General features: G+C 47.8%; 1 protein-coding gene across 1 annotated transcript in view; it reads right to left on the reverse strand.

The window, feature by feature from the left end:
• Positions 1 to 1,213: 1,213 nt before the first annotated feature.
• SMURF2 (SMAD specific E3 ubiquitin protein ligase 2) overlaps positions 1,214 to 21,884 on the reverse strand; it is a 316,698-nt gene continuing 296,027 nt past the window's right edge. The window contains exon 19 of the mRNA XM_029600765.1: positions 1,214 to 1,927. Coding sequence (XP_029456625.1) covers positions 1,828 to 1,927 — 100 coding nt within the window. The 3' untranslated portion in view covers positions 1,214 to 1,827. The remainder of the gene's footprint in view (positions 1,928 to 21,884) is intronic.

Below are 21,884 nucleotides of genomic sequence, written 5' to 3' on the forward strand. Positions count from 1 at the left end.
AAATGCCATCCTGACAGTTTTGTATTACAACACTGAAGCTCAAGCAATCCTTAAATGTAAAACCCACTACAGCCACACGATGGAGCCATTCAAATTAAACTGATAATATTGCACAGAAATAGGTATTTAATGCTTTTTTTTGCATTTTTGACTTCAGTTTATTACTAGATTTTTTTTCATGGGCAGAATCTGTATAAATGTATTAAAATGTATTATTTTTGCCAATTTAGATCTATATTTTCCTTTTCTGCCTTTTATCCTGATTTCAACCTGACTTTTATATTTGGAAAATAAACCTTGAAAAATTCTGCATTTAATTTTTTTAAATAAAAACTGAAAACACAGAACATTAACAATATACAATGTTTACAACAAACTTGATTAACAAACTGAGCTCTAATCCCTAGGACAGCAGGCTCTGTCAGAAAATAATTACCTATGAGCTGATACCAAGTAAATCTAACTGAGATTGGAGGTAATTGTTTTCACCAAACCATTTTGAAACATGGAGTTTGAAAAATAAAATATAACCATTCAGGTGCTTCAGCTAGACTTCAGGTAACTTCTGTCAAATTGAGCCCTCTGGAGAAAAATCCAGCTTTCTGAACATTGTTCCAGTCTGAACAGCAAGTTTTAAGTTACAGCCCAGCTCCTCTACACATGAGTGTGCATGGAAAAAACAGATTGGGCAGCCACAGTGGAAACTGATTTTCCTCTCTGCTTCCTACTGTCTTGATTTGTTCATCCTCCTAACATTGTCAGAAGCACTACAAAGCTTACCAGCTTTTCAACACCAGCTTATTTTAAATGCAATTTTGCACATTATATATGTAAAAAACTTTGCTTGACCATTGCACTACACATTTTAAAAGGTGATCCAGGAACCAGGGATGACCAGAAGAATGCTTTCAATATGTCATCTACATACTTTTGGAAACTAAAAATATACACAGAAAAAAAAGGCACTATGTTCTATTTGCTGGCAAACCAAAACCATTTTAGACAGCAATAAGCTGTTAAGACAAAGCTGGTTTAAGAATCTAAGTTGCTTCTTGCTTGCAGAAAAGGGTTCCTTGCACATGTAATGTGAAGCCTGGTACCAAATGCAGTAAAATTCGCCAAGGGTAGGAATCTTGCAGAAGAATCCAACAAAACCATACAGAGTATTTCAGAAACTTCATGCTTGCAAGATAAAAAAAAGAGCACACCTAGGTAACATTTAAATGATTTTATAAATCAGAATATAGTGCGTCCCCATTAAAAAAAACAAACAAAAAAAAACCCAACCAACTTGCAGTTAATGTGAATGAGGCATTGAGGATAATGACTTGAAAGTCAACTGTACACAAAAGCAGAACAATATTTTTATTTTATTAAAAAGAGCAGGGATAGGTGCTGTTCAGTATCATGTTTAGTCTAGTAAAAATGTAACTTGTACCGAATGCTGAACTTGTGTCTTGTGTATGTGTTTTTCAACAGGGATCAGATATGCAAATAGAATAGATTACCTTTTAAAAAAATAGTAGTAGTCTTTAAGTAGAATACTGCTGAACTGCTGAAACTTATGAAAAAAGTCAGTATTCTGTAGGTTCAAGATATTAGTTTTAAATAGCAGCTGGGAGTAGTCGCATGGCAAAGGCCAGAGGACTAATTGTTTTTCCTTGAAAAAGAACCTGAAAACTTGTCCTTCCCCACCCCCCTCACAGTGTCCTATAGTTAAAAGGAAAGGTTTGCGGAATTTCAAGCATTTTTGGAGTCCTGGCGGAAGGGAGACCGCGTGATGGACTGGAGTATAAATAAAAGTCCCTGGTGAGCTTGCGCAGCTGATCACTCCACCGCAAAGCCGCACGTTTCTTCAATGGCTGTTAGCAGCTTTTCATACAGCTTGTCGTAATTTTCGTAAGGAGGAATGTCTATTCGATTGAAGCTGTGAACACCAAGCAGAGAATTAATGTCATTCAAGTTACATTTTAGCACTAGCAATAAGAAGCCCTTCATACTTGAATGGCCATAGTAACCCTGTTTACAGTGTATAAGGGTTTAGTCTTCTAGGCTTATACCCTAGCTTCAACAGTTAGTAACCTGGGTAACAAAGGATGTACATATATACTATAAGCCACTATTAAACCCATCACGTAAGGCAGCAAGTTGACACCATGGACGCTTGAATATTTTTAATCAGCTCAATTTTTCTTAGATGAAATTCTCATGTCAAATTATTCCAGGGGGTCTTTGTGCTACTTACACCACCAGAGAGAGACAGTGGAACCAAAATGCTTTGGGGACAGTAAATTGAGCAGACCATTAGCTCCACTTCTCAAAGATAGAAAATGAACAGAAGAATCAAAAATAGACCATATGAACAGATTTCCAGTTGGCCTTCGAGCAGGACAATTTTCATAAGCCTTTCCCCAAGTAAAGAGTGAATACCTAGGTAAACCGGCCTCTCTGAAAGTTGTCCCCTTCTGCCAAGTGAAAAGTGCACACAACAGGCAGACTTTTAGCCAGGTTAATAAAAAGTGCTCCCGTGGCTGTGCTTAGGTCTGGGGAGTAAAAAAACTTATGTACCTGGTATTTTTAGAAGTACATGCACTCTCCCTTGGCTGACTGCACAGATAGCAGGTGCAAAGTCCACAGGTGCTTTTAGTGCACATAGTTTACCTTAGCTCATTATCAAAAGGGAAACCATCTGGGTAGTGTGTGTCTCTGAAAATTAGCTTCAACATAGGTGCAGCAAGACATATGCATGAACTCTGAACTTAGGCAGATAACGGCCACAAGGTACATCTAATCAGCCCATTTACCGTTCCTGCTTCAATACTGGAAAATGGGGTAATCAACTCTAGTCCTCGAGTGTCGCAGATAAGATCTGGTTTTCAGGATAGCCAAAATGATTACGCATGAGGTATATTTGCCTGCATGCCTCCATTGTATGCAAATCTATCTCATGCATATTCACTGGGGATATCTTGAAGCCCAGACCTGTTTGCTGCACTCAAGGACCTACTCAATTTTCAGCATTATACTCATTTTTCCTCTCCTCCTTTGTGATTATCCCATGCTTTCTTGAAATCTGGTACTGTTCTTGCCCTCATCAAATCCTCTTGTAGGCTGTTCCATGTATCCACCACCATTCTGTGAATATTTACATATGTTCCTCCCAAGTCTCCTTCTTGTCAATTATTTATACCTCTGAGGTAGCTGACAGTCTCTTATCATATCTCCCTCCAGGGGCAGACTGGCCTATCGGGGCTTCGGGCATTCATAGTTGGGCTGGTCGGGGCAGTCACATGACATTGGTGTTGCCTGCAGGGGCCCAGGTCTGCGGAGCCGCTGCGTTGAACACCCAGCCCTGTCAGTAGGCTGTTCTTGCCCCTATCGAGGATTCTCCGCTGATTTTTTTTTTTTTTGCTTTTCCAGTGGCTGCAACCGCGGTTTCAAGGGCCTATGCTTCTCTTTTATATATATTTTTTTGTTCTGCAGCCATAGCTTTATGGGCTTGCATTTTTGTTTTTTTCCCTTTCTCCTCAGCGTTGCCGATCTCTGTGGGACTGCTCCTGCCCCATCACCACCATGCCAGCGAACACACTCCCGCACAACCCCGTCTCTGCCGAGGGAGGGAGACAGTAGACATCCCGCTGCTGCCTCACCACGCTGAAGGCCTCTCATTAATTTCTGCCAAAGACCCACTTATGTTGGGGGCCATGCATTGGGCCTTTCTCCTTATCTCTTTCCCCAGCAGGGCCATCAGGCTAACCATCAACATAAGTAAAAAAAAAAAATGGAGAAATTACTTACCTGATAATTTCGTTTTCCTTAGTGTAGACAGGTGGACTCATGACCAATGGGTATAGTGTACTCCTGCTAGCAGTTGGAGACGGACCAGATCTCAATCTGAAGTCAGCCCTAGTACATATACCCCTGCAGGAAGTGCAGCTCTTCAGTATTCTCCTCGAAAAGCATTGTGGATATATGTGAGACTGACTAATTTGAATAACTTTAATAACTTCAGAACTTGATTAACGTGATTAACTTTATAATTTGTTTAACTTGATTAACTTGAACTGGTTGAACTGGCTATAGCTGGAGACCGCCAGTGCCCTCAACAGGGAAATGTCAACACCCGGTAGGGTGGGTGTACTAGAAGAAGGAAGCATGGCTTACCCTTGATTCATGCGCTCCCGGGGATGTCCCCTGAGAAGTCCATGAGTAACGGCAGCCGTGGGTGGGTTGCTGAGTCCATCTGTCTACACTAAGGAAAACAAAATTATAAGGTAAGTAATTTCTCCATTTCCTACCGTGTAGCAGATGGACTCAGGACCAATGGGATGTATAAAAGCTACTCCCGAACCGGGTGGGAGGCTGCCTGTGACCCACTTAGTACTGCCCTTGCAAATGCTGTGTCTTCCCGAGCCTGAACATCCAGGAGGTAAAACCTGGAGAAGGTGTGAATGGAGGACCATGTTTCCGCCCTGCAGATCTCGGCAGGTAACAGCATCTTGGTTTCCGCCCAGGACACTGCCTGGGCTCTAATAGAATGGGCCTTGACTTGTAAAGGCGGTGGCTTGCCTGCGTCTACATAGGCCGCCTTGATGACTTCTTTGATCCAGCGGGCTATGGTTGCTCGTGAGGCCGCTTCCCCTTGCTTATTCCCGCTGTGAAGGACGAACAGATGGTCTGTCTTTCGTACAGATTCTGACATTTCAGGGATCTGGATAGGAGTCTGCTGATGTTGAGGAGGCGTAGACTTCTGGCCTCTTCCGAATTCTTATGTTCATCTGGCGATGGTTGCGAGATGGTTTGGTTGAGATGGAAGACAGACACCACTTTGGGGAGGAACGAGGGAACCGTGCGTAACTGGATGGTTCCCGGAGTGAGCCTGAGAAACCGCTCACGACAGGACAGTGCTTGTAGCTCGGATATACAATGGGCCAAACAAACTGCCAGTAGGAAGGCTGTCTTCAATGTTAATAGTCAGAGAGACAGGCCGCGGAGAGGTCTGAAAGGGCGTGGGATAAACACTGTGGATCCATCAGGTCTAGAGGACGCGTATAAAGAGCAGGCAGCAAAACACTGCATGGAGTGGCAGTAGCCACAGAGGCATTCATGGAGCGGGATGCCAGTGGCCAGTGGTTGGTGTTCTACCTTCACGGAGCGGAAGGATGGAGGGCTGCCATCTCCCAATTAAAAAAAGAAAAACAAACAAACAAAACAAAAAAAACCCAGGGATGGGTTTCATGGGCTATAGGTATTACCAATTATTAGGCTTATTCAATTACCAATTATTAGGCTTTTCAATATTTGATGATAGTTAATGTGACTTTCAAGGCATACTTCACTTTCAATGCATATCCAGCATAGCTCCCTGCTTCAACGGCAGGGGAGAAGAAAAACTAATACTTCACGCATATCCAGCATTGCTCTCTGCTTCAACGGCAGAGAGCTATGCTGCCGTTTACCCAACTAATCAAACTTAATATTTCACTTGGAAGCAGCTCCATCACTGCTCTCTACATTAATAGTGGGGCTGAAAGGGTAATAGAACCTAAGGTTACTAAGAGCCAAGAGAAACAGATAAGTATGAGAAAAAAGAAGTGTGAAGCTTGCTGGGCAGACTGGATGGACCGATTGGTCTTCTTCTGCCGTCATTTCTATGTTTCTATGAAAGAGGCTCCTGCTAAGAAATCCAGAACCAAGTTGAGGTTCCAAAGAGGTACCAGCCACTTTAGGGATGGTCGGATATGCTTAACTCCTTTCAGAAAGCGGGAAACATCCGGGTGAGAGGCTATGCTGTTGCTCTTGGTTCCGTAGCATGTCAATGCGGCCACCTGTACCTTGATGGAGTTGAGGGACAATCCCTTCTGTAGGCCGTTCTGAGGGAATTCCAAGACCGCAGGGATTTTGACTGAGCGTGGTAATGTTGTGATCCTCGCACCAGGCTTCGAATACCCTCCAAATTCTTATGTATGTTAGAGATGTGGAGAACTTGCGTGCTTGGAGTAGGGTGTCAATTACAGCCTCCGGGTATCCGCTCTTTCTCAGGCGGGCCCTCTCAATGGCCAGACCGTAAGAGAGAATCGAGCTGGATCCTCGTGGAGGATCGGTCCTTGTTGGAACAGGTCTCTGTGAGGGGGTAGTGCAGGGGGGTCCCTGTCAATAGTCTTCGCATGTCTGCATACCACGGTCTTCTTGGCCAGTCTGGGGCCACCAGAAGTACTGGTCCCCTGTGTTGTTCTATCTTGTGAATGATGGCGCCCAATAGGGGCCACGGTGGGAAAGCGTATAACAGAGTCTCCTGTGGCCAGGCCTGTACCAGGGCGTCGATTCCCAGGGAGTGGGGTTCCCGCCTGCGGCTGAAGAAACTGGGCACCTGGGTGTTGAACCGGTTTGCCAGGAGGTCCCTGGTTGGTGATCCCCAATGGTTCACTATCAGTTGGAACACTGCGGTCGACAGCTTCCATTCTCCTGGGTCTAGACTTTCTCTGCTGAGGTAATCCGCCGTGATGTTGTCTTTCCCGGCGATGTGGACGGCCGAAATCTCCTGGAGATTCACCTCTGCCCACGACATTAGGGGGTCTATTTCCAGAGACACCTGTTGGCTTCTGGTTCCTCCCTGACGGTTGATGTAGGCCACTGTTGTAACATTGTCCGACATTACTCTGACCGCTTTGTCTCGGAGCCTGTGACCGAACCATAGGCAGGCTAGTCTGACTGCCCGGGCTTCTAGGCGATTGATGTTCCATCCCGACTCTTCTGCGTTCCACTGCCCTTGGGCGGTTATCTCTTCGCAGTGTGCTCCCCATCCTCGTAGGCTGGCATCCGTGGTGAGCAGGATCCAGGTCGGTGAGGATAGTCTTGTTCCCTGGCTCAGGTGGCAGTCTTGTAGCCACCATCGTAGTTGGGTCCGAACTCTGCCCGGGAGCTGTAGACGTACGGTGTAGTTCTGGGACAGTGGATTCCATCGCGATAGGAGTGAGCGCTGTAGAGGTCTCATGTGAGCTCGTGCCCATGGCACTACTTCCAGTGTGGATGCCATGAGACAGAGGACTTGTAGGTAATCCCATGCTGTGGAGCGAGGTTTGCTCAGCAGGGTTTGCAACTGGTTCCTCAGTTTTGACCTCCTTGTCGGTGTCAGGATGACCTTGTCTTCTTTGGTGTCGAATCGGACTCCTAAGTATTCGAGAGACTGTGAGGGCTGCAGACAGCTCTCGTTTGTGTTGACCACCCATCCGAGGCTCTCCAGTAGAGTTTTGACTCTGTTGGTTGCCTGGTGGCTTTCCTCCAGGGATTTCGCCATGATCAACCAATCATCTAGGTAAGGGTGTACGAGGATTCCTTCCTTCCTCAGTGCTGCCGCCACCAATATGATCTTGGTGAACGTACGGGGTGCTGTGGCTAACTCGAAGGGTAGTGCCTGGAACTGGTAGTGACGGTCCAAGATTTTGAAGCGTAGGAAGCGCTGATGTTCTTGCTGGATTGGAATGTGTAGGTAAGCTTCCGACAGATCCAGGGATGTGAGAAACTCTCCCGGTTGTATCGCCCTTATTACAGAGCGTAGGGTTTCCATGCGGAAGCGGGGAATCCTCAGTTGACGGTTGACCGACTTGAGGTCCAGAATGGGCCTGAACGTCCCTCTTTCTTCAGGACAATAAAATAAATGGAATAATGCCCAGTATTTATTTGTTGCGGAGGCACTGGGGTTATGGCCTCTAGGGCCAGTAATCTGGTCAGTGTAGCTTCCTCTGCCACCCTCTTGGAGGGATCGTGGCAGGGGGATTCCATGAACTTGTCCGGGGGAGTTCGGAGGAAATCCAGGTAATACCCCTCTCGAATGATGGTTAGGACCCACTTGTCCAAAGTTATCTCGACCCATATTTGGTAGAATAGGGCAAGTCTGCCCCCTATGGCTTCTTCCTTTGGACGGGTCGGCTGATTCTCATTGTGGGGTGCGGCTGGGGCCTGGGCCTGAGCTGGTTCCCCTTTTGTTGTGCTTGTTCTGAAAGGACTGATTCCTACCTGTAGGACGAGGCACTTGATAAGTGTTTCAGTATGGATTGAAGCGCTGTGAACTTCTGCCCCTGGAGGATCGGGAGAAGGGTTGCTGGTTTCTCTTATTCCTGTTCTCCGATAGCCGCGGCAGTGGGGACGCGCCCCATTTGTTAGCAAGTTTCTCTAGCTCGCTGCCTAACAGGAGGGATCCCTTGAAGGGCATCCTTGTGAGTCTCGTTTTGGAAGACGGGTCGGCCGACCAGCTTCGGAGCCAGAGTTGCCTCCTGGCTGCCACCGCTGATGACACTCCTCTAGCTGCAGTGAGCACCAGATCAGAAGCAGCATCGGCGAGGAATGATTCTGCTGGTTCCATGGCTTCCCCAGGGGTGTTGCTCCTGGTCTGTGAAGGCAGGCATGTGTCACCACGGTGCAGCAGGGTGACATCAAAGGACTGTTTAAGGATGGATTCCAGACGTCTGTCTTGAGCATCTTTGAGTGCTGCTCCTCCCTCCACTGGGATAGTAGTGAGCTTCGAGACCGCACAGACCATGGCATCCACTTTTGGGCATGTCAGAAGGTCTTTGGCCACCGGGTCCAGAGGGTACATGGCTGCCATAGTCCCCCTTTGAAAGTAGGCTCTGGAGCAATCCATTCCAGGTCAATTAGCTGTTGGACAGCTTGTAACAGGCGGAAATGGCGGGAGGTCTGACGGAGTCCCTCTAGCAGGGGATTCGTCTTAGGCTCCTCCGAGGCACTTGTGCCCGGGATAGCAAGTTCCTTCAGGTTGTGGGTGACCAAGTCTGGAAGCTCGTCCTTTGTGAAGAAGCGCCTCATGGTCCGGTGAGGCTCTGTCCCCGGAGGAAGTTCCCCCTCCTCCAGGGGCTCTCACTCCTCCTCAGAGCTGTCCGTGTTCCCGTAGGGCGGTGGATTCACTTCTCTGGGCCTAGAGGGGCCCGGGGCGTAAAGATCCTCTGGTGGAGGCTGTGGCCGTGTTATCGGAGGCTCCGTCTGCATGTGAACGAAGGCGTGCAGGCCTTTGAAGAATTCCACCCAGGAGATAGACGCTGGGTCCAAGCTAGGAGGAGTTGTGTCCCTGGGGGGACCCATTTGAGAGGGGGTCCCGCTGGGGTTCGCTAGGTCCGGGGTACTTATTGAGGAGCTAGCACTCAGTCCCGGTTGGGGCTGGCCCTGGGCTGGATCTCCCAGGGCCTCCTCGCACTGGATACACAGTGCGTCTGCCTCTTCGTGCTGTGAGGCTCTGATGTGGCATGCTGGGCAGAGGCCCTGAGCCTTGAGCTCCTTTTCCGGTGGTGCCATGGATATAGGCGCATAAATTCTGTTATGCGCTCCGGTGCGTCGAAGCTGTGCGTGTGGATTGGGTGTGCGCTCAGGATGTGCGCTCTGGTGTGCGCACAAGTCGCAGTTATGCGCCCGGCCCAGTAAGCGCGTGATACGCGCGTATCTTGCGCGCACGGTACTTGTGCGTGTAACGTTGTGCGCACTAGTAAATTTGTGTGCACGGCTTGCGACGGCGGACAGGGCGGCGAATAGGGCCAAAATGGTGATGGTGACCACACGGGCAATATGGCGACCACCTCGGAGGGTCTCCACGTGGGAGGACCCTTGCATCTAACCGGGGTCTAGCCCTGCTAGGGTGAATGAACCCGGTGGCACTGGTCCCAGTCGGCGACCTGTGTGACTCCTCGAACTTCGGAGACCGGAGTCTTTAAAGAAGATTTATACCTTACCTAGTCTTTGGCGCTTCCCGGTTTCATTCCGGGCAGTCTCCAGCTGCGGGGGGAGAGGGCAAATACCTTCACCACCGTGCTCGAGGTTGCACCCGCTACCTCTCAGCCGCACCCGAAATCGGGGGCTAGGTCCCTGCCGAGGGTCGGCCGCCGGACTGAGGCTTACCTCCGAGGGACCACGGAAATCACCTCGGGAATTCTCAACTGGGGGAGGGACCAGAGGGTGTCACCGCAGGAGAGCGGGGCTCGTCTGTAGAGGAAAATTTCTTCTTATTTTGGGTTTTCTCCCTTGATTTTACTCTAATGCTGTGAGAGCATGCAGGTAGACCCTAACTGCTATGGAGACGGAAAATACTGAAGAGCTGCACTTCCTGCAGGGGTATATGTACTAGGGCTGACGTCAGTCTCTAACTGCTATCAGGGGTACACTATACCCATTGGTCCTGAGTCCACGCTAGGAAATTTTATTTTTTTAACATATTCAGAGGGCAGGAGAGAAGAGAAATAATGGGAGCGTGTGAGGGAGCATGTATACGTGTGCGTATGTGTAAGCACATTCAAGGGAGTACGTGTGTGTTTCAGCTGGTGTGAGGGAGCATTGTCAGCGGGTGCGAGAGAGCATGCATGTTTGTGTAGGTTACAGGGGGCGCAAAGGAATATGTGTGTGTGTGTGCGTGCGTGAGAATGTGTCAGTGGGTGCAAGGGATTATATGTGTGTGTGTCAGCATGTACATGAGGGAAGACAAAGTTTGTGCACTAATCCAGAAGAATCTCAGAATGACTGGAAAGTATAGAAAGCAAGGGATTTTTTTTTCTTATTGGTTTTATTTATTGCTTGTTATCTGATGTGTCAGTTTAAAAAATGTATTTATTTATTTAATGCTTTTCTATACCGGCATTCATGATGCATATCATATCATGCCGGTTTACATGGAACAAGGGGTAAACATTAACTTAACTTAACATTGAACAAGAGGCAAAGTTACAAAAAACAAGGTGGAGTGAACTTGGACATCGAGGTAGCAAGCGGCTACAGAAAAAAGGAGAAGGACTTAAACAAGTGGTAAACTAGGGGATGCCTGGATCTATAAGGAGTGCTTTCCTACATGTCTTTTATTCATAGTTCAAATCTGTTGCGGGAAGGCTTGTAAGAATAGCCAGGTTTTAAGTTTTTTCCGAAATGTTAAAAGGCAGGGTTCAAGTCTGAGATCCGTAGGCAAGGTGTTCCAGATGGCAGGTCCTGCAGTCGAGAATGCCCGTTCTCTGGTGGTTATACGTAGGGTGGCTTTAGTTGCGGGAATGTGTAGTGTTCCTTTGTACCTTTCTCTGATGGGTCTTGTAGAAGTGTGAAGTTTGAAAGGAATCTGCAGATCGAGTTGAAGCTGTTTGTGGTTGGTTTTGTGAATGATGGTGAGGGACTTGTGTAAGATTCTATAGTTTATTGGGAGCCAATGTAGGTTCCTGAGGATGGGTGCGATGTGATCAATGCGGTTGGTGTTTGTTAAGATTCTGGCCGCCGAGTTCTGGAGCATTTGGAGTGGTTTTGTTGTGGAGGAGGGGAGACCCAAAAGAAGAGCGTTGCAGTAGTCTAACTTGGAAAAAAGCAGAGTTTGGAGGACTGTCCTGAAATCTTGGAAATGTAGGAGGGGTTTGAGTCTTTTTAGCACTTGTAGTTTGAAGAAGCAGTCCTTGGTAGTGTTGTTAATGGATTTCTTTAGGTTCAGATGGTTGTCGAGGATTACACCGAGGTCTCTTACTTGCGTGATCATGGTATTGAACGAAGTCTGTGGAGGAATGTCAGTGTGATTTGAGGAGATGAGGAGGAGTTCGGTTTTGGCTGTGTTAAGAACCAGGTTTAGACTGGTGAGGAGGAGGTTGATGGATTGGAGGCAGTTTTCCCAGAATATGAGTGTTTCAGTAAGCGATTCAGTTATGGGGATCAGAATTTGAACGTCGTCGGCGTAAAGGTAATGTTTTAATTTTAGATTTGTTAGCAGCTGGCAGAGGAGAAGGAGGTAAATATTGAAGAGTGTGGGGGACAGTAAGGAGCCTTGGGGAACTCCTGATGATGATTTGATGCAAGGGGATTCTTTATTGTTGATTTTAACTTTGTAGCCTCTATTAGTGAGGAAGGAGTTGAACCATCTGTGGACTGTTCCTGATAGACCAATGTCTGAAAGGCGATTTAAGAGAATGGAGTGGTTGACGGTATCGAATGTGGCTGAGATGTCCAGAAGTACCAGTAGGAAAGAATGTCCTTTGTCTAGTCCCATGATGATGTCGTCGGTAAGGGAGATAAGGAGTGTTTCTGTGCTTAGCGACTTGCGGAAGCCATGTTGAGAAGGGTATAGAATTTTGTTTTCTTCTAGGTAATCCGAGAGTTGAGTATTGACCAGTTTCTCCGTGAGTTTGGCAACAAAAGGGAGATTAGAAATAGGACGGAAGTTGGTGAGTTCTTTTGTGTATAGGTTAGGTTTCTTCAGGAGCGGTTTGAGGGTGGCCATTTTTAGCGTGTCAGGGTATATTCCGTGTGATAAGGAACAGTTTATTATATCGGCCAGGGGTTTGGAGATGGTGTCTGGGATCAGTAGCAGTAGCAGTAGCAGTAGCAGTAGTTTTGCTAGACGGTTTCAGTCTTTTTAGTAAGGACTTGATCTCTAAAGCGGAGGTGGGGTCAAAGGTGTCGAGGATAGCTCCGGTATTAGATGATCTGGTGAGCGGTAACTGGATAGCTCCGGTATTAGATGATCTGGTGAGTGGTAACTGAGGAGGGGTCGTGTTGGTGGGGAGGAGAGCTAGTATGTTGGAAACTTTTTTCTGAAAGAAGAGGGCGAGTTCGTTAGCTTTGGTTTGAGCTTGGTCATCAGTGATGGCTTGGGGAGTGGTTTTGGTAAGTTGAGAGACATAAGAGAATAGCGCTCTAGTGTCAAATCGGAGGTCATGAATCCCGCTGGCGTAGAAGTCTCTTTTAGAACGTAAAATGGAGCTCCTGTAGCTGTGGAGGGTATATTTATAATCAGACAGTGTACTGTCGCATGGCGCCTTACGCCATTTGCGTTTCTTGTGTCTGAAATCTTGTTTCATCTTCTTAAGTTCCGGGGAAAACTACGGTTGTTTTCTTTTTGGGGTCAGTTTGATTATTTTGGCTGCAGGAGGGCAGAGTTTATTGGCTATTGTTTCTGTGATATCGTGCCATGTGAGAAGGGCTGAATTCGGGTTAGAGAGGTCCAAGTTAGGTAGTTCTTTGGCTAGGTGTTCACTGAGTACATCTGATGCGCAGGTTTTCCTGAAGTGGATGGTAGAGTGGGTGTTAGGGGGGTTCAGGCCTTCTTTTAACATAAAGGTAGTGGATATCAGTGAGTGGTCCGACCAGGGGACTGGGATGCATTCCGGAGCGAGAGAGTGCAATAGGCTGGAGTTTATAAAGATGAGGTCTAGGGTATGTCCCGCTCTGTGGGTGGGTTTGTCGATTATTTGTCTGAAGTCCATAGCCCTAAGGGTGGTGAAGAAGGTCTCACAGTTGGGTGAGGTCGGTGTGGAGTCGACGTGAAGGTTAAAGTCACCCAAGATCATAGCTGGGGAGTCTGTGTTAAGGTATTTTACTATGGTTTCAATGAGTGGGGAGACATCAGTGTCCAATAGCCCTGGGGGGGCATATACCAATAGAATTTGAAGCTGATTGGACTTGAAGAGACCTAATTCTAGTTTAGTAGAAGTCTTGTTAGGGTGTATGGAGAGCCTGAGTTCTTTTTTGGCTGCTAGTAGAAGGCCGCCTCCTCATTTTTTTTAGTCTGGGAAGGGAGAAGATGTCATATATATGTAATGGCAGTTGATTTATTAGTGCAATGTCTGAGTTTTTGAGCCAGGTTTCTGTGATGCGCAGATGTCTGGCTTTGAGTCCAGGAGATAATCTTTTAGGATATGTGTTTTCTTTGTGAGTGATTGAGCGTTTAAGAAGGTTAGAGTAAATAGCGTGAGCCCTAGTAGCTGTGTGATGGGAAAGGTCATGATGGGGATAAGGCTTCTAGGTGAATGTCTCAGAGATTGAGGTAGTGATTTGATGCGGATAAGGTGTCGGTGATATAAGATGGGGATAGGGTAAATATGCAACATGCTTCCGGTAGAATCTGATATTCTGTTATGGGGTTAGTGTGGTCTTAAAAATGCTCTATTGGGAGGGTTATGATAGGTGAAGGTGGGAGGCCTATGAGACTGATGGTAGCTGATGGCCGCCTAGGGGGGCGATGAAGTTGTTTGGTATGTAGCTTCGTCCCTGGGGATGACCGGAAATTGTGGCTCAGCTTTGGATTGAGGCTTAAAGTTACGCTGGGTGTAAAGGTTCCTGGACCGTGTAAGTTTAGGTGGGTTGGAGGAGAGGGAAGAGGCTGCGATCAGCTTGTACCTAGCTCTGGCTGGAGGGGAGAGGAGCTATTTAGTAGGGTTTAAGATGGGCCAGGGAGAGTGCTCTCAGGACTGGTGCGCACAAAGGGGCAGACCCCTTTGTCGCGCTCCTTAGGCGCGCGACGCCTGGGAGCGTCGTGGGCCCTTTAAGGGCACTTTAGATGACGTCGGGAGGTGGGCGGGCTTACCGCGTGTCCCTCCTGCGCTGGGCCGGTTCGGGGCTCCGGATCTTTTTTTTCGGTGCGGGCCGCTTGCCGAACGGGAGGCCGAGGACTTGTCCGCCTCCCCTGACCCTGATGGGTCAGCGCCAAATGCGCGGGAAGGATGGCCGGCCTGGGAGCGTCGTGGGCCCTTTAAGGGCACTTTAGATGACGTCTGGAGGTGGGCGGGCTTACCGCGTGTCCCTCCTGCGCCGGGCCGGTTCGGGGCTCCGGATCTTTTTTTCGGAGCAGGCCGCTTGCCGAACGGGAGGCTGAGGACTTGTCCGCCTCCCTTGACCCCGATGGGTCAGCGCCGATCACACGGGGAGGATGGATTTTTTGGATTTCTTAAAATCCAATAAAATATTTTAAAAGTTTTATTTGAGTTTTATTATTGGATGTTCAGTTGTTTTGTAATACTTATCCTTTTTATAAGTATGGCTTTACTATTGCTGATTCATATTTCTTGATTTGTTTATTATTTTTTTTTATGAGGAATTGTACTGTTTTTCATTTTCCACTGTTGCACTGTATATAGGATCTAGCTTGTTGCAATTTTCAATTCTGTTTTTGTTTGCACATTTCTATTTATACATTATGGTCTCTTTATTCTGTATTTGGTGAAGGTCAATCTGTGTTCTGCATGTGTGACAGAGGTGAGGTATTCTGCTAGAATGTAATTTCTGTGTAGGGATCTTTAGCAACTTAGCGTGTTCTGGTTTCCAGATTGGTGTTTTAGGGCCTGGTGTAATATCTGCAGTATTGCCTTTTCAGATAAGGTTGTCACTGTTTGAAATCTGGCTATTACTGCCGTATTGATATTTGTGTTTTACTACATGTTAATTGTAATTCAGTTTACACAAGGCTTTCTGAGAGCTGAACCCATACCCAATGTGTTACAATAGGCTTAATGCAATATGGGATCAAAGTGTCTCTATTTTTTTTTATTTTGCAGGGTTTTCTGGATGGCACCACAACAGTGCATGTAAATATAATGTACTTGCCGTTAAGTGATACTTTTACCTCATAAGACTATACTTTCAATGGCTTTTTAAATGTAAAAATTGTTATAAATTCATCATTTTTAATTGTATGTGGGGAGGAAGGGGCCCCAGCCCTGGTTGCACTGGATCCAGGTGGGAAAGTAGGATTATGGCGCTGTGCTGCTTTGAGTCATGTGCCTCTCTCCAGTCTAGGCCAGGGCTTCATTTTTCTTTTTAAGCCCTGGAGGAACAGCATAGATTAGTCTGGTCTCTCCTCCCCTCCTTTAGAGTCGGTGGGTAGTGCAGAGCATGGGGAACTAGAAAAGCAGCAGACTCTGCAGCACTCAGTCAATGGGAATACACTGGAATGGTGGTAGGGGTATGGAGAAGTGGAGGCAAGCTACAGTCACAAAAAGGGATGGGGTGAGCCAAAAGGAAGTGTCTGTGCAGTGTTGGGGAGGCTGCTATAGACTGGGCTTTCCTCCTGAAAGGGTCAGCTTGGCTGTGGAAATGGAGAAATTACTTACCTGATAATTTCGTTTTCCTTAGTGTAGACAGATGGACTCGGGACCAATGGGTATAGTGCTCTTCTGCTAGCAGATGGGAGACAGAGTCAGATTTCAAAGCTGACATCACTCTAGATATACCCCTGCAGTAACCTCAGCTCTTCAGTATTCTCTTTGAAAAGCCATTGTGCATATATCTTTACTTAAATAACTTGATTAAACTTGATTAAAACTTGAACTGGTTCAGCTAATTTCCAAACTGGAGACCGCCAGTGCACTCAACCAATTAATGCAGACACCAGACAAACTGTGGGTGTCTTGAATTAGGGGTAGGCCGCGGCTTACCCGTATTTGCTTAGTCTCGAGGTTTTCTATCAGAGGTTCTCCTTTTCTGGGGCAACCGTGGGAGGGATGCTGAGTCCATCTGTCTACACTAAGGAAAATGAAATTATCAGGTAAGTAATTTCTCCATTTCCTAGCGTGTAGCCAGATGGACTCAGGACCAATGGGATGTACAAAAGCTACTCCCAGACAGTGCGGGAGGCTGCCCATGGCCCACTTAGTACTGCCCTTGTGAAGGCTACGTCTTCCCGGGCCTGAACATCCAGGTGGTAGAACCTGGTGAAAGTGTGTATGGAGGACCACATTGCCACCCGATAGATCTCGGCAGGTGACAGTAGCTTGGTTTATGCCCAAGAAACTTCCTGGGCCCTTACCACTACCCTGCCTCTATGTAGGCCGCCTTGATTATTTCCTTGATCCAGTGGGCTATGGTTGCCCACGAGGCCACTTTTCCTTGTTTCTTCCCGCTATGAAGGACAAACAAGCGATCCGTTTTGCGCACCAGTTCCGATCTTTCCAGGTACCGAACTAGGAGTCTGCCGACATTTAGATGGCGAAGAAGGCACGAGTCTTCCGAGTCCTTATGTTCATCCGGAGATGGTTTGGTTCAAGTGAAGCTCGGAAACTACTTTCGGAAAGAAGGAAGGGAAAGTGCACAGCTGTATGGTTCCAGGAATGGTTCTCGACAGGATACTGACTGTAGTTCGGAGATGCGATGAGCTGAACATATTGCACCAGGAATACTGTCTTCAATGTTAAGAGGCATAGTGACAGACCGTGTGTTGGTCTGAAGGAAGCCCCAGCTAGGAAGTTTAATACTAGACTTCTTGGGAATGATAAAATAGCTGGAATAGTGCCCCGTATTTTGTTGGGGCGTGGGGACTGGAGTTATTGCCTTCAGACTGAGTAGCCTGGTTAGAGTGGTTTCTACTGCCAGTCTCTTGGAGTGGGAGTGGCAGGGTGACATCATAAATCTGTCTCGAGGGATGCTGCGGAACTCCAGAGAGTAGCCTTCTCGAATGATGTTTAGTATCCATTTGTCCGACGTGATCTCGACCCATCTTTGGTAGAAGAGGGCAAGTCGACCCCCTATTTCCTCTTCCTGTGGATGGGTTGGCCCATTCTCATTGTGGAGCATGGCTGGATCCTGCCTCTGGGCCTGCTCCTCTCTTGGTCTGTCGGTTCCGAAAGGGCTGGGACCTTCCGGAGGGACGAGGTGCCTGGAACTGCGAGTTCCTGTAGGGGCTAAAGCGTTGCAAGCCTCTGCCCTTGGTTCTTCTGGGTGAGGGATGCTGAGATCTTTTATTCCTATCTTAGGGTAGCCGAGGCACTGGGGATTCGCCCCATTTGCTGGCTAATTTCTCCAATTCGCTTCCGAACAAGAAAGATCCTTTAAAGGGCATTCTTGTGAGATTCGCTTTAGATGTCGCATCAGCAGACCAATTCCATAGCCATAGTTGTCTTCTGGCTGCCACTACCGAGGCTACACCTCTGGCTGAGGTGCGCACCAGGTCTCAGCTTGCTTCCGTCAGGAAGGCTGCTGCAGGTTCCACTGTCTCACCGGTATATGTTCCGGAGTTATTTGCCTCTCTCGAGAGGAACAAGCAGGAACATGCCACCAGTGCACAGCAGGAAGCTATCTGCAGAGTCATTGCTCTTGCGCCGAAGGCCTGTTTAAGGATGGATTCCAATCGTCTATCCTGAGTATCCTTCAAAGCAGCCCCTCCCTCAACAGGAATCGTTGTTCGCTTTGAGACAGCACAGACCATGGCGTCCACTTTCGGGAAATGCAGGCGCTCCTTGGTCCCTGGTTCTAGGGGGTTTAGGGCTTCCAAGGCCCGATACCTTTTGAAGCTGTCCCCCGGGGCATCCCATTCCAGGTCAATCAGTTCCTGGATGGCTTCCATCATTGGGAAGTAGAATGAGGCTTTACGAAGGGACACCAGGATGGGGTTCTTCTTTGGTTCCGTCATCGGGTCCGTGCCTGGAATACCCAGAGTCTTCAGAGTCTAGGAAACAAGGGCTGGTAGTTCATCCTTGTGGAAGAAGTGAAGCATGGTTCAGTATGGTTCCAGGCCTGGAGGAATTTCTCCTTCTTCCAGGGAGTCACCATCATCAACTGAGGTGTCTGGGTCCCTGTCAGGGAAATTCTTGGTTAGGCGAGGCACGCCTCGAGGCATCTGAGTAGGGTCGGGAGGATCTTGCGCTTCCGGCAGGGGTTGAGCCCGGGGTGCAGCCGGGGCTGATTGCACCTGATTGAAGGCTTGCAGCCCTTGGAAAAATTCTAATCAGGAGAAGGTCCCTGGATCCATGTTAGTCCCAGGGGGAGTCGGCGTAGGAGACTCTGAGGTGCCCTCTTGTGGAGAGGCCATCTCTGAGATGCATAGATCCGGGGAACTATCGTCTGTAGTAGTTCCGGACCCTTCCCCTGACAGTGAGGGACCAAGCAGGCTTTGGTTTCCCCTGGGCTTCCTCGCAATGCTGGCACAGGCAGGACTCCAGTTCCGGCTGCGTGGCTCTTATATGGCAGGCTGAGCAAACAGAGTGCCTTCTGGCCTTCTTGGGTGCCGGTGCCATTGTCTCTAGTTTCAATGCACACGTGTAGCTGTAAACGCGGCTGTGCGTGTAGTTTTGTGTGCGGGGTGCGCTCGGTTGTGCGTGCGGTTATGGGCGCCGTTGTGCGCACAGCTGTGCCGCAACTGTATTGGATGTGCGCATGTTAGGCGCATCGGCTTCCCGGCCTGCCCCGCACGTACCGCTTGTCGAGAAGGGAAGATGGCGCCGACGCCCCCGTGCGTAAGATAGCGCCCCCGAGGGTCTCCACGTGGATCAACCAGGGCTGCTCAACCTGATCGGTGCTCCCTTTTTACCCTCGCTGGGAAGTAATTCAAATCGGTATGGCAATGCGAGCCTCGGAGACCTGATTTAAAGTTTTCTGCTTACCTGGTCTTGGCGCTTACCGATCGAGAGCCGGGACGGTCTCCAGCTGCGGGGGGAGAGGGCTTTACCTTCACCACCGCACTCTGTTTTGCACCAACTGCCTTTCAGCCACTCTGGGGGTAAAGTCCACGCTGGGATCCGGCTACCGGACCAAGGCACACCTGTGAGGGATATTGGAAATCACCTCAGGAATTCTCAACTGGGGGAGGGACCCTTAGATTTCACTGCAGGAGAGCAGGGCTCGATCTTCTTTAAGGTAATTTTTTTCATTCTTCTTTGCTGTATTTGTTAACACTATTCTAGTGTGTGGGATAGTGTCCGCATCTGCTAGGAGACGGAGAGATACTGAAGAGCTGAGGTTACTGCAGAGGTATATCTAGAGTGACGTCAGCTTTGAAATCTGACTCCGTCTCCCATCTGCTAGCAGAAGAGCACTATATTCATTGGTCCTGAGTCCATCTAGCTACACGCTAGGAAACAATGAATTTCCTGAAGTGAGGGTGGGAATGTGAATGGGAAAGGGAAAGGGAGAGGGAGAGGGTGCCTGCAGGCTGGCGAAAGGCTGGCAGCAAGCAAAAACGTTTTAGATAATCATTTGGCAGCACAATGACAGAATGTGTGTCAGAGAGTGAGTGTGTATGTGTGGGTGTCTTTCTCTCTGAAACAGAAAGACACCTGTACACACACTTTCTCTATGACACACCCATAACACAAAGCAAGAGTGTGTATGTGAGTGTCTTTTGTATCTAAGAGACAACTTGGCAACTGGTTTAAGAGCTGATTGGTTGGCAAAAGATATTAATACCAGACCAGGAATCCAAGATTTAATTATGAGAGATGTAACCAGTCTTGCAGGTGGATGGCAACCTATTGCATGGATGGAAGAGGGCACGCAGCTCCATTTGCTCACCTCTGGTCTAAGATGTGTTCTACTACTTAGTCATTTACAGAAATTTAGATATTTATGTTGGAGATTTTTTGGCTCAGTTCTGCCAGGCTCCAGGTCACATGATATACCTATGAAAGGTCAGTTTTGTGTGCTTTTGGGAACTGTTGAAACACCTGCTGCAGGGAAAATGCACAAGGGAGTCAGAAACCTTGTGGGCAGGTTTTGAAAAAAATCCTCCAGGCTGATATTTTCCTGCAATCCACCCCTGCCTCCCTCCCTCATGCACTTTCTAACAAAGATTTATACTTGACATAAAGTTTTTAAAAATCCTGAATATTCTCTTCATATTTATGGTTTCATTTGAAACAAAGAATATGTATGTGGCTCTCTTTCCTTTTCCCAAATTCTCTTAATTCTGAACATGAGGTTGAAATTTACTATCATCCTCCTCCCTTTTCCAAATACTAGATTCAAAATAGAGCAAAAATAAATTTAGGTCTTACCTCTGTTAATTTTCGTTCCTGTAGTACCAAGGATCAGTCCAGACTCCTGGGTTTTGCCTCCGCACCAGCAGATGGAGACAGAGCAAGATTTGACATTCTCTGCCATAAATACCAGGGTGCCACCCACAGCCTGTCAGTATTACGTAATGTCAAAGCAGAATGATCCCCAACCGTAAACTAACTATATACAAGAAGTGTAACCGGTCACTACCCCCAACAAAGAGCCTGACCCGAAACAGAGATAGACAGGTAGAAAAAAATTCTACCAAATCAAAAGTAGGGCAGACTTAGAGAAGAGCGGACTCTCCGAACAATGCAGAATTAGGCGGGACTCTGGACTTATCCTTGGTACTACAGGAACGAAAATTAACAGAGGTAAGACCTAATTTTCTTTTCCCTGTACGTACCGGATCAGTCCAGACTCATGCGATGTATCAGAGCTTAAATTACTTGGGATGGGACCCAGAGAGGCCCACTCTCAAAACGCCTGCTCCGAAGTTGCCCTCCCTGGAATCCTGGACATCCAGTCGATAATGACATGCAAAGGTATGCAACGATTTCCAAGTTGCTGCTCTACAGATTTCTTGTGTAGAAATCTGGTGACACTCCGCCCAGGAAGCCACCTGGGACTGTGTAGAATGCGCCTTAAGCCCCATTGGCAAGGGCCGGCCAGCTAAGAGATATGCGGAATTTATAGATTCCTTCAACCAACGCGAGATGGTGGACTTAGACGCCATGTTACCCTTCTTAGTCCCCTTCCAAAGAACGAAGAGGTGATCCAAAACGTGAAATACATTAGTAACTTCCAGATAGCGTAGCAGAACCCTACGCACATCCAACTTCCTCAGGTCCTTAGAAAGGGAATCCGACCGGTCAAGGTTAGGAAACGATGGCAGCTCCACAGACTGGTTCAAAGAAAAGCAGAAACCACTTTCGGCAGAAAGGAGGGAACTGCCCTCAGACTAACCCCTGAATCAGAGATCCGCAAGAAAGGCTCCCTACAGGACAAAGCCTGAAGCTCAGACACTCTTCTGGCCGACGTGATTGCCACAAAAAAATACTACCTTCAATGTAAGATCCTTCAGGGTCGCCCTCTTCAGTGGTTCAAACGGTGGCACACACAACACCTTGAGCACCACATTTAAGTTCCATGAAGGACACAGGGTCAGCAGCGGTGGACACAAATGCTTTGACCCCCTCAGAAACCGGGCAACATCTGGGTGTGATGACAACGTCTCCCCTTCCACCGAGCCACGTAAACACCCGAGAGCAGCTACCTGTACGCGCAACGAACTACAGGACAAACCCTTGCCAACCCATCCTGTAGAAAGGCTAGAATATTGGAAATGGACGCCCGAGTGGACCTAACTGCACGAGCGATAC

The sequence above is a fragment of the Rhinatrema bivittatum genome, chromosome 4 (genome assembly GCF_901001135.1).
Source record: "Rhinatrema bivittatum chromosome 4, aRhiBiv1.1, whole genome shotgun sequence".
Taxonomy (NCBI): Eukaryota; Metazoa; Chordata; class Amphibia; order Gymnophiona; family Rhinatrematidae; genus Rhinatrema; species Rhinatrema bivittatum.